The following is a 12,903-nucleotide window of genomic DNA, read 5'->3' on the forward strand; positions in this document are numbered from 1 at the left end:
TCAGATATCCGGAGATATCCTAGCTATCCGAGCTCGGATAGCGTCACGAGCTCGGATAGCGTCACGCCAGACGTCACCTCGAGTCCTCACAAGCGAATCGGAGGGCTCCCAGCCCTCTGACTGCAGCCAATCACAGAGGGGGAGACTGGCCAAGCCCCCCTCTATAAATAGCGGGCGCCATCTTGCCTCACTCGTCCTGCTTGTGACTTACTGACTGACTGTACTGAGAGAACTGCTCCAGTGCTTTTTGTCTGTGTGCAAGTGCATTTCCATTGCTTGCGTGCGCAGTGCACATCTGCGCTGTCAGCACCCTCCAGTTAGTGCTACACCCGTCCTCCTATTGTTTATATATACTACTTCTATTGTGTACTATTAGCTGAATTGTACTGTAGTCTGACACCGTCACTCAGTGTCAGCTAGGGTCTTTGTGTGCGTGCGCAGTGCACATCTGCGCTGTCAGCACCCTCCAGTTAGTGCTACACCCGTCCTCCTATTGTTTATATATACTACTTCTATTGTGTATTAGCTGAATTGTACTGTAGTCTGACACCGTCACTCAGTGTCAGCTAGGGTCTTTGTGTGTGTGCGCAGTGCACATCTGCGCTGTCAGCACCCTCCAGTTAGTGCTACACCCGTCCTCCTATTGTTTATATATTCTACTTCTATTGTGTATTAGCTGAATTGTACTGTAGTCTGACACCGTCACTCAGTGTCAGCTAGGGTCTTTGTGTGCGTGCGCAGTGCCCATCTGCGCTGTCAGCACCCTCCAGTTAGTGCTACACCCGTCCTCCTATTGTTTATATATACTACTTCTATTGTGTACTATTAGCTGAATTGTACTGTAGTCTGACACCGTCACTCAGCGTCAGCTAGGGTCTCTGTGTGCGTGCGCAGTGCACATCTGCGCTGTCAGCACCCTCCAGTTAGTGCTACACCCGTCCTCCTATTGTTTATATATACTACTTCTATTGTGTATTAGCTGAATTGTACTGTAGTCTGACACCGTCCCTCAGTGTCAGCTAGGGTCTTTGTGTGCATGCGCAGTGCCCATCTGCAATGTCAGCACCCTCCAGTTAGTGCTACACCCGTCCTCCTATTGTTTATATATACTACTTCTATTGTGTACTATTAGCTGAATTGTACTGTAGTCTGACACCGTCACTCAGCGTCAGCTAGGGTCTTTGTGTGCGTGCGCAGTGCACATCTGCGCTGTCAGCACCCTCCAGTTAGTGCTACACCCGTCATCCTATTGTTTATATATACTACTTCTATTGTGTTATAAATATAAATATAAATATAATTTATTATATTTATACTTCTATTGTGTATTAGCTGAATTGTACTGTAGTCTGACACAGTCACTCAGTGTCAGCTAGGGTCTTTGTGTGCGCAGTGCGCACTCTCTCGTTAGCGCTACACCGATCTCTGCTGTAGAGTACAGTACACTTGTCCGTCACCTCACACAACCACCACCACCAGTCCCACCCCATTAAATTACCCCACTTGTCCCACCCGCCTTTACATACATAAGTTTTTTTTTTCATTTGTATAATATTAAAAATATACAATGTCTGGAACTGGCAGCCGCGGTTTGGGCAGGGGCAGCAAGGGCATCGGCAAGAGAGGAGGTCGTGGGCGTGGCAGCCGCGCCACCACCACCATGCGCAGTTCTGCGTCTGCACCAGTGGCTATTCCGCCATTAGCCACTGGCCGTGGACGCCTTGGCCGCCCAACAGCTGGGAGTCATGCTGCAGAGACACAGCAGCAGCAGCAGCGTGTGGCCCAGATGTTCCTCCCACCGCCAGGTCGTAGCCGTCCTATTGAGGAGAAGGACGCTGACGCTGTGGTGGAGCTGATGGTGGATGAGCAAGCCACCATTAGCTCTGGAACCGAGTCCTCCACCTCCGCCACCACTCCTGTTCGCAAGAGCAGCAGTAGCCGACCAGCACTGCCTGGTGAGCAGGAGGAGGAGTGCAGTTCTCCAGCCCCAGCGGGCGACACCAGCACCCTGTCACTCAGCACCTTCTTTACCCCAAACACAGCGAGGGTATTGAGTGCTGTTGCGGCAGATTTTGAGGAGGAAGAAATGCTGATGGGCACTTTGGGGGATGATGCTTTGGACAGTCAGACAGTGGTGACTGTCCATCCGCCCATGCATGCAGAAGGGAAGTTTGTGGGATCCCAGCAGGACATGTTTGCGGAGGGGGAGGATGATGATGACACTGTGAAGGACAAAGACTGGTTGCCAGGTCCTGGGAGTGGGGATGTCATCAGCTCTGAGGAGGAGGAGGAGGATGCATCTGCGGGCCTTGCTAGAAGGATCAGCATCGCAGGCATGGGCAGAATCACAAGTGGGCGTGGTATGCAGGCCACACAGCGTGCTGATCAGGAGACGAGTTCTGCCAGTGCCACCACCTGCCGCACCAAGAAACCCCCCCCCCCCCCCCCCCCAACCACCACAGGGAGACCAGCAGCGGCAGCAGCACCTTCCAGCCGAAGGGGCAACTTCACCTCCCCAATATGGAAATTTTTCACCCTTCCATATTTGGAGTGCAAGTATGCCACCTGCAACCAGTGCCGCAGACAGCTCAGCAGAGGGAAGGAACCCTCTGCGTTTGGCACCACCTCTCTGGTCAACCACCTTGCAGGGAAACACTTTCATGAGCATGAGGAGTTCATGAAGTTGAAGGAATCTGGCACTGGCAGTGGCAGACCCGCCACCACTGCCAAGCCGTCGGCAGCAGCCACCCGCCCTCCTCCACCTCCTCCAGCAGCACCAGCAGGAGTGCGTCAGCAACGCACTGCTCCTCCTCCCTCTGCAACTCCTGCCGCCGACACTGAGGCCTGTTCTGGCAGCCAGTCCTCAGTGGCCTCCTCTACTCCCTCCAGTGATTCCCGTGCCAGCAAAAAGCGTCGCCAGACTCTGCTCAGCGACACCTTCCAGGGGGTGGTCAGGGTTCTGCCTCCCAGCAGCCGTCGCGTGCATCAGCTGAACGGCTTGCTGGCACGGGCCATGTGCTCCCAACTCCTGCCTTATTCCCTTGTGCAGGAGGGGAGCGACATGCGTGCGCTCCTGATGTGTGCAGCCCCCGATTGGCCAATCCCCAGCCGACATTATTTTGCACGCACGGCCATCCCTGCACTTCACCGCTCTGTGATGGCCAATGTCGGGAGAGGGCTGGAGCACGCGGTGGGTCAACGGGTCCACGTCACCATGGACTCGTGGAGCTGCCGGTTTGGGACAGGCCGCTATCTGTCCTTCACCGCGCATTGGGTCAGCTTGGTGGAAGGGGGTGAGGAGGGGGGAGCAGCATCGTCCGGCACTGTCAGAGCAGCAGCAGCAACAACGCAGTGGGTGGTGCCACCATGCAGGGTCAGCGGAACAGCAGCAGGTTCCTCTGATCAGCTTCCATCCTCCGGCACACCAGCCCAAACCCCCCGCCTCAGCAGCAGCGTGAAGCCCCGCCACTGCCAAGCGCTGCTGGAATTGGTCAGCCTGGGGAAGACCAAACTGACGGCGAACCACGTCCTGGCCAAACTCCGAGAGCAGGAGAGGAATTGGATGACCCCCAGAGGCCTCAGAGTCGGAGAGGTGGTGTCCGACAATGGGGCAAACCTGGTTGCTGGAGTCAGCAGGGGAGACCTGACCCACATCCCCTGCCTGGCGCACGTCCTAAACCTGGTAGTCCAAAAGTTCCTGCGGACCTACCAGGGGATGGACCGACTCCTTGAGGCGGCAAGAAAGGTTGTGCGTCACTTCCGGCACTCGCCTGCAGCCGTAGCGAGCCTGGAAGAGGTGCAGAAGGAGCTGCACCTGCCACAGCACCGGCTCATGCTCGATGTTCCAACTCGCTGGAACTCCACCCTGGCGATGTTGGAGCGTCTGGTTGAACAGAGGCAGGCTGTCAGCCAGTACGTTGCACGAGCAACAGTTGCCTCCCTCACTGCAACTGGGCGTGCCGCCACCAACCTCCCGTCCATCATCTCCACGGAGGACTGGGGGCACATGCAGCAGGTGTGCTCAGTCCTGGCACCCTTCCTGCAGGCCACCAACATGGTGAGCAGGGACCATGCAATGGTGTGCGAGTGGGTGCCCATGGTGTGTGTGTGTGCTGGACAGGGCCCTGTATGCACTGGTGGAAGAGGGAGCGGCAGCCTTGGACCAGCAGGAGCTGCAGGCAGCTTCACAGGCCACCTCTGAGGAGGAGGGCTCTGAGTTGGTGGAGGTCCCTGACCTTGCTGCTGATGAGGGGGAGCAGCAGAGCGCAGCTGGACTGGTGCGGGGGTGGAGAGAGGATGAGGTGGAGGGGGCAGAGGAAGAGGAGGACAGCACTCTCGGCTCTGGGGATGCCGATGATGTGCCAACAGACGTGGCCAGACTCTTCCCAATGGCAGCGCACATGCTGAGGTGCCTGCGCAAGGACCCAAGGGTGATCCAGATGAAGCAGAGGGAGGACATCTGGATTTGCATGATGCTGGACCCACGTCTGAAGGGGAAGCTCAGCCAGTTCCTGCCTGCAGGAGGAGACCGTGCGCAACAAATGAGGGATTTGCAGCTGTCCCTTGTTGAGCGCTTGGAGGAAGCCTTCCCTCAGACATCCACCCCCACTGTCCAGCCAGCACAGAGGCAGCAGCAGGTGCCTGCATCCACCACCAGCAAGCGCCCGCGCACCACAGACCTGCTGTCTCTGACCCAAGAGCTCTACATGAGTGTAGAGCTGCCAAGGACTAGAGAGGAGGTGCCTGCAGCAGCATCCTTCTCCAGTCACAGGCAGCGCTTGACCCGCATGGTGGCTGACTACATGGGGTCCTTCAGCGGGCTTGACAGCGTGGCCCCTGTTGATCCCATGGAGTATTGGGTCAAGCACCTGCCGATCTGGAGCGAGCTTGCGCAGTACGCCCTGGAAGTGCTCTCCTGCCCCCCTTCCAGCGTACTGTCAGAGCGTTGCTTCAGTGCAGCCGGTGGAGTCATCACTGAGAAGCGATCTCGTCTGTCTCACAAGTCTGTGGACAGACTGACGTTTCTCAAAATGAACCAGGCTTGGGTGGAAGGCGAATTCATGGCCCCTGTTGTCGGCGAGAGGGGGACATGAAGTGACGACTGGCACACACACATACACCTGCTGCTGCTGCTGTTGTATTTCATCCTGCTGTCTGTGTCTCCACTGCCAGGGAACACATTACAAGGTGCTGCTGCCCATGCGCCACCAGCTATTACGCTCAACAATAGCTGCATTAATTTGAAAAAAAAAAAAATTGTAATTAATTTAGAGGTGTCCGGGTTGAAAACTGTGATGTCCCAATTGTGTATTGGACACAATGTGGGCTTCACGACCGCTGTCTGGAACCTCATGCTGTGTATTTACGGCCCTGGAACCACCGCTAGGAACCAGGGCCTACTATGTCTCGCTGCCTGCCCTCCTGCCTGCTGCCAAATGCCAGTCTGCCACACACTTATCCTCCTCACGCTGCCTGCTGTTATATTTCCTCCTGCTGTCTGTATGTTTCCACTGCCAGGGAACACATTACAAGGTGCTGCTGCCCATGCGCCACCAGCTATTACGCTCAACAATGGCTGCAATAATTTGAAAAAAAAAAAATTGTTAATAATTTAGAGGTGTCCGGGTTGAAAACTGTGATGTCCCAATTGTGTATTGGACACAATGTGGGCTTCACGACCGCTGTCTGGAACCTCATGATGTTCATTTACGGCCCTGGAACCACCGCTAGGAACCAGGGCAGGGCCTATTATGTCATTCACATCACACTGCCTGACACACATTACTCCTCCTCCTGTAGCTGCATTGAGCTTCTGCTGTCTGTGTGCTGCTACCACTGCCAGGGAGAACAGAAGAAGAACTATTTTCTGCTGCCACCGGCCCACCTACTCTCCTACCGAGTAACGACCGACTATTACCACACAGTGCACACTACAAATAGCTGCAAGCCTGCAACTACTTCCTCCTCCTGCTGATGTCTGTGTTTTACCACCGCCAGGGTACACAGAAAAAGGCGCTGTGGCTTGCAATGTGCCACTACCTACCTATTATGCCATCAACACAAATATAACTATGGTGTTATTAAAATAAAATATTTCCGGAAATGAAGTAAAAAAAAATTACAAAAGAAAGGAAAACAAAGACACATAATATAATGATAGAGAAGAAGAGGAAGAAGAAGATGAAGAAGAAGAAGAAGAAGATATAGAAGAAGAAGATATAGAAGATGAAGAAGATATAGAAGAAGAATAAGTAGATATAGAAGAAGATATAGAAGATGAAGAAGATGACGAAGATATAGAAGAAGAAGATATAGAAGAAGAAGATGAAGAAGAAGAAGATGAAGAAGAAGATGAAGAAGAAGATGAAGAAGAAGAAGATGAAGAAGAAGAAGAAGAAGAAGATATAGAAGAAGAAGAAGATATAGAGGAAGAAGAAGAAGATATAGAAGAAGAAGAAGATATAGAAGATGAAGAAGATGAAGAAGATATAGAAGAAGAAGATATAGAAGAAGAAGATATAGAAGAAGATATAGAAGAAGATGAAGAAGATGAAGAAGAAGATGAAGAAGAAGATATTGAAGAAGAAGATATAGACGAACAAGATATAGAAGAAGAAGATATAGAAGAAGAAGAAGAATATATAGAAGAAGAAGAGGAAGAAGAAGATATAGAAGAAGAAGAAGATATAGAAGAAGAAGATATAGAAGAAGAAGAAGATGAAGACGACGTAAATGAAGACTTCCAACTGAAAACCATTTTGGACACACCTTCTCATGCAAACACTTTTAATGAAGTTATTTAACTATTTTTGATACCTTTTTTTATAACTACTACATCACCACCTAATCACTTGATGTTTTTCCTCATAAAAAAAGGTGGTTTCATGCATCATTGACCTCCAAACAAGTTTTACAAGCTATTTAAGGCCAGCTCGAATATTGTACTCGAATACAGACTTGGATAGTGACATCGGATATCCGAGGTCGAATCGGATATTCGATTACATTGGATATTGAACTTCGAGTGAATTCGGATAGTTTACTATCCGAATTCGACCAAACTCGAATAGGATAATGAGGTATCCGAGCAACACTAGTATAGAGTGCTTGGGGGGCCCCATTGTAAAATTTGCATCGAGGGCGAGGCCCACAGCTCCTTAGCTACGCCACTGCTCTCAGCATGAGTGATTTAGGCACTGAGAAGAGAATTTTTGTGCTGCAGGCAGCAATTGGAGCTCTGTCAGACAAGGAGGGGGGGGGGGGCACCAGAGACCTGGAGGTGGGGCCCACGAGGGAAAAAATTGTACTACTGTGGCCCAGTCCAACCCTGCACACAGGTGCAGTGAAAGGTATGCACTGACTGCTGGTATAACAATCATCAGTCACACAGGTGCAGTGAAAATGGATGCACTGACTGCTGGTATATAAAACAGCATGCGGTCACACAGATGCAGTGAAAGGTATGCAGTGACTGGTATTATAATACAATGTGCAGCATTCACACTAGGCACTGAATGTGCTGGGCCTTGCACAGTATAGCAGTTAGCAAGGGCAAGCTGCGACAGACAGGGCTGTATATGCAGTGTCAGTGGGCCACACACACACACAAAAAAACCCACATCGCAAGAACATTAGCTCTCAAAAGAGCTGTTTTTGGGGTGCTATTCATCAACAATTATCAGCAAGGAGCAAGCTAACAGACCTCCTAACTATAGCTTTCCCTATCTCTCCAATGTCTCTCCCTTCTCTCACTAATACTGCAGCACACAGAGTGAGAACATGGCCGACGCTGCTGCCCAAATAAAAGGGGGGGGGGACTCCAGGAGGGAGTGTAGCCTGATTGGCTGCCATGTGTCTGCTGACTGTGATGTAGAGGGTCAAAGTTTTGCCCAATGATGTAGTATAGGGGGCAGGTCGAACTCGCATAAAGTTCGCGATTCGACACGAACGTGAACCCACATTGTTTGTGCGGACAAGTTTACATGCGAACCATTCAGGCCATCTCTAGTATTAGCATCAGTGGTTAGGATTAGGGGACAGTATTAGGATGAGTGGTTAGGAGCAGGGACAGTGGTTGTGATTAGTGGACAGTATTAGGATCTGGGGGCAGTATTAGGATCAGTAGTTAGGCTCAGAATCAGTGGTTAGGATTAGGGGACAGTATTAAGATCAGTGGTTAGGATCAGTGGTTAGCATCAGGGAACAGTATTAGTATCAGAGGACTGATACTATGTTAGGACTGACTAGAACTTCTCTTCAGTCCCTGTTGACCTTCCCACGAAGGAAGAGGTGTTACCCCGTAGTGGAGTCCAGGTGACCACGGGTCTTCACCCACACACCCTTGAGGGGAGTGCAGGACCACACCCCCAGGAGGGGGATGCGGAACTTAGCTGCCTACTGCCCTACCAGGTCACTACTGGGATTACCTCAGCAAGTGGTCGGGAGATCAGAGACACTAGTTGTGGAGAAAGCGTGGTCAGACGAGAGCCGGAGGTCCAGGGTAAACAGAGCTCAACGTAGGTCGGGGTCACAAGCCAAAGGTCAGGGCAGGCGGCAGACAACGGAGGTCGGGGTCACAAGCCAGGGATCAGGGCAGGCAGCAGACAGCGGTAATCCAGAAGACAGAGCCAGAGGTCAGGGCAGGCGGAGATCAGCAGTAGTCGGGGTCACAGGCCAAAGTCACAACAGGAGATCAGATTAATAGCAAGGCAGGGACAACAGTTCACCAACAGGCTAGCCAAGCTGTCAGAACGAGCAGCACTGCAGTTAGGGGCAGGGCTGCTTTTATAGTGTGCATTGGCGGCGAAATTAGCGCCCTGCGCACGCAAAGAGTGCGCGCTACACTTTGCGCATGCGTGTGCTTTGGGCAGACGCGCGCAGTACTTTGCGCATGCGCGTAGCGCCAAACGCCGGGTCGGGAGAGGGACTACAAGGCCCAGAGAACCCCCGCGCGTGCGCACTAGAGAGCGCACCCGTGAGCCCCGCGGAAGACCAGGACGGTGAGTATGACATACTATAATTACATCAGAAGCTGCTGTTGGTGGGGTTGCCATGTTACTCACCTACTAAAATCTCCGTATGTCTGCGGCGCGGGTCAAAGGGCGACTGTCCCCTGCCATTCACAACCAATATCTCGTTGTCTTGGTCAGTGGCCAAAGAAAAAGTGTCCAAGTTCTAGAATGGAATTAAAAATAAAATTAACCCATTTTTAACAAACCGAGGAACAGAGTTTGGCCCACTTTATCTTCCAATGTCACAATAGAGTGCAAGCTTCTTGGGACAGCCTGCTCAAAATCTCTCATAGAACAACCCACCAAATCCTGCACAGCCCTCCACCCTGACCCTTCATAAAACAATCTCCTAGGCTGTAGGGTTGCTGTTCTACCGACAGTAACCGGCTTGGAGTAGCAATGGTGGCATTGGCCAGAAATGATCCCCGCAATGCTGGTGTGTGATTGATAAAGGAGGCGTGGATTTACTTACGATGTAGGTGCACAGGGGGTTGAAGGAGTTGGTGCCGCAGACATACAGGTGTGTGCTGTTGATCAGCTGCAGGACGCGGATGAAGTTAAAACATTCAGCCTGTGAGAAATGTAAATAATTATTTTGTTCAATCTGCATTAAAACGGCAACTAAACATTTGTAAAGCACTTTTCTCCCTGAGGACGGAAAGTGCATAAGCTTGTCTCAGATCAGTACATAGTGATGTGTACAGGGGGAAAACGTAATGTGATCATAAACGCCAGACTAAACAGGTGCCTTTTCAGTTTTAAATTAAACGTGGAGCTGTCTTGATTAAGTTTGGCAAGGCATTCCACAGGATAGGGGCAGCATGACAGCTCTGGCTCCAAATGTTTTTAGTTGGACTCCAGGGTGGTCAAAGTATGTTGCAAAAAATCCTTCAGGTATCCAGGACCTAAGATTCTCCATTTTATGGGTAGCCAGTGTAGTGAGCAGAGGATTGGTGTTATGTGGTAACAGCGGGGTTGGCTTGTTAACAGTCTTGCAGCAGAATTCGTTACTAGCTGCAAGCGGTGTAGGTCTTTATTTGGAAGGCCTGCATAGAGGGCATTGCAATCGTCCAGCCGTGATGTGAAGAAGGCGTAAACTAAGGTTGGAAGATCCTATGAGGGAATGAGATGCTTAAAGAGAACCAGAGACGAAGCACCCTCATGTATTTTATTACATTTATCAGTGGGAACATGACAGTAAACACCTACCCTGCTTTTAGCTTTATTCTCAGTCTAATCTATCTGTTATCAGCTGTGATAACAATCCACCGACTGATTCAGTCTAGGTTTGACCTGGAATCATTATAGCTGAGTCACTCTTCTGTGGAGTCTTTTCAAGCCCAAGCCTGCCCCCTCCTGGCTCAGATTTCCTACTCAGAGCTGTTGACATGGGAGGAGCCGCTGCTGCTGAGAAAGAAGCTCTGAAACAGACAAGTGTATCTGTGTGCATTGTGCAGCCAGTCATTATCTACTGTATGCAGTTTCATTTCTATGAGAGACACTTCCTACAGGCAGCCACACAGCATACCAGAATAATAAAGTTGAAAGCACACAGATGAAAGCCTGCAGCAGCCTGCTTGTCTATAGTCTCACAGAGGCTAGACAGCACATCCAGAACAGCTTATAACCTGGAAGCAGAAGGGATATGAGCCGGCGGCCATATTGGATATTTCCTGGAGCAATAATGGATAAAAAACACTCAAAAAGGCACACCTGAGTGGTGAAATTATCAGGTAGAGCATTTATTCTTTACAAGCTATCGACCGATAAGTTTATTTTGTGTGAAGCGTTCATCTCTGGTTCCCTTTAATTTTTGCAATATTACTTAGGTGAAAGAAGGAATGTTTCACAACAGCTGAAATTTGATTTCTGAAATTTCAAACATAATGGTGATGCCTAGTGCAGGATTGCCGAGGTCACTTAAAGGAAAAAGTGTAACTTCTCTCTGAAGTGGGTGGTGACATGACAACTCTGTAAGCTGAAAAACTATGGGGACTCCCAGAAAGAGACTAGGAAAGTCATAGGGACTTTCTCAAACAACCTCCTTTTATAAACAAAACAGCACCTTTGCATAGAATGCTCCAAAAAAAAATGACAATTGTCAAAACGGAAATTTTGCGTCTTACCTCTTTTCGACCCTTCAACACACAACTATAAAACTGATCCTCATGGGACGGCCAGGAGACCTGCAAGGAAACACAAGGACTTATTGTCTGCTTTAGATAGTCAAGGAGATGCTCTTTTTTTTCAATCTTGCATGCAAGTTTTACATAGCTTGGAATGTGGCCAGTACAGTGCACTTCCAGCCAGATCTGATTGGCCGCATTCCACGCTGCATACGATGTGGATTGGCTGGGACTGGTGTGGGAGGGAGGAGCTGACCTGTCGGCGGAGCTTGATATTTCCGCGGTCTTCAATGCTGAGCTCCAGGATTTCCTCTCTTGCCCCGACGTACAGCGTCTTCTTGTCTTCCGTGAGGAGGAACTGGTCATAATTCTGCACAGCGGGCAGTTTGTACACATTCACTGGTCTGGCCGGGTCACCTGGGCAAACGTTTGAGGAACTTGGCTGAATGTAACATAATGGATGCAACTGCTTATTATTTACAATTGCATTCAAGCGGTTCTGGAGGTGTGGCTAGCTTACAGGATAATTTGCATATTCAGCAGTGATGCCTCGTGGGAGACATTACATGCTCACTCCAACCTGAATTATTGCAAATTCCTTCTGGTTTAAGAAGGCAAACATCTATTTTGTGTAACATTTTATCAAGAGGGCTTTTAGGTCCATTGTAGCCCCTTTCACACTCCTAGGAGTTCTGGTCCACCATGAGCTTGCTGAGTAATTCATAGAGCCTCAGTAATCCATGCCATGCACTGATGAGGATCAACCAATCTGAAACAGTCTGTATGCATGTTGGATTATTGTGGCTCTGTACAAAGAACAAGCTGACACATCATTGCATTCCAGAGGTTCTGGGGGTGTGGCTAGCTTAAAGTGACAACAAGAGATGATTTGCATATTCAGCAGTGATGCATCATGGGAGACTTCACATGCCCACTCTAACCTGAATTATCGCAAATTCCTTCTGTTAAGAAGGCAAACTTGTTTTATTTACAATATTTAATCGATTATTTAGTCAGTGTTTGCCCATCGCAAAATCTTTCCTTGTCGTGATTTACATTCCTAAAATGTATCAGTGAAAGTTGGTTTCCACTGAACCGGGGTGCCTCTTGCGGGACATATGCTGACACTTGCAGTGATGAGAGGACGCATCCGACTCACTTAAGGGAACCTGAAACAAGAGGTATATGGAGGCTGCCATATTTATTTCCTGTTAAACACTACCAGTTGCCTGGCAGCCCTGCTGGTCTATTTGGCTGCAGTAGTGTCTGAATTACACCACAAACAAGCATGCAGCTTATCTTGTCACCTCTGACAATGTCAGAAACACCTGATCTGCTGCATGGTTGTTCAGGGGTTATGGCTGAAAGTATTAGAGGCAGAGGATCAGCAGGACAGCCAGTGAATTGGTATTTAAAGGGCAATAAATATGGCAGCGTCCATATCCCTCTCACATTAGGTGTCCTTTAACCATGCCATGCATGGCTATAGGCATTTGGGTGTGTTGTAGTAACTCAGCACGCCATCAGCATCGTGCGATATGGAAGACAATGTTTGTAATATTCTGTTGAAGTTCCTGTTCCTGTGTTTCGAGCTGTAGTGTACCACAATACAAGTCAACAATCTATCCGTATTAATCCGGCTAACAGTCCCCACTCCATTTTTGGGCATATCTTATCCATCCTTCCCATCCTTCAGGCTGCTTTCACAGTGGGACGTTACAGGCGCACGTTAGAGCAGCCTGTAACGCAGCCCACCGCACAGCAAT

At 49.8% G+C, this 12,903-nt stretch overlaps 1 protein-coding gene across 1 annotated transcript in view; it reads right to left on the reverse strand.

Annotated features, from left to right (window-relative positions):
- The window catches only part of LOC137533405 (semaphorin-4A-like), a 79,573-nt gene extending 68,236 nt beyond the window's left edge, over positions 1-11,337 (reverse strand). Inside the window, exons 1-4 of the mRNA XM_068254806.1 lie at positions 11,305-11,337; positions 11,138-11,197; positions 9,484-9,582; positions 9,063-9,174 (exon numbers count right to left, since the gene is read on the reverse strand). Of these exons, the coding sequence (XP_068110907.1) occupies positions 9,063-9,174; positions 9,484-9,582; positions 11,138-11,197; positions 11,305-11,337 (304 nt within the window). The remainder of the gene's footprint in view (positions 1-9,062; positions 9,175-9,483; positions 9,583-11,137; positions 11,198-11,304) is intronic.
- Positions 11,338-12,903: the final 1,566 nt, after the last annotated feature.

The sequence above is a fragment of the Hyperolius riggenbachi genome, chromosome 9 (genome assembly GCF_040937935.1).
Source record: "Hyperolius riggenbachi isolate aHypRig1 chromosome 9, aHypRig1.pri, whole genome shotgun sequence".
NCBI lineage: Eukaryota > Metazoa > Chordata > Amphibia > Anura > Hyperoliidae > Hyperolius > Hyperolius riggenbachi.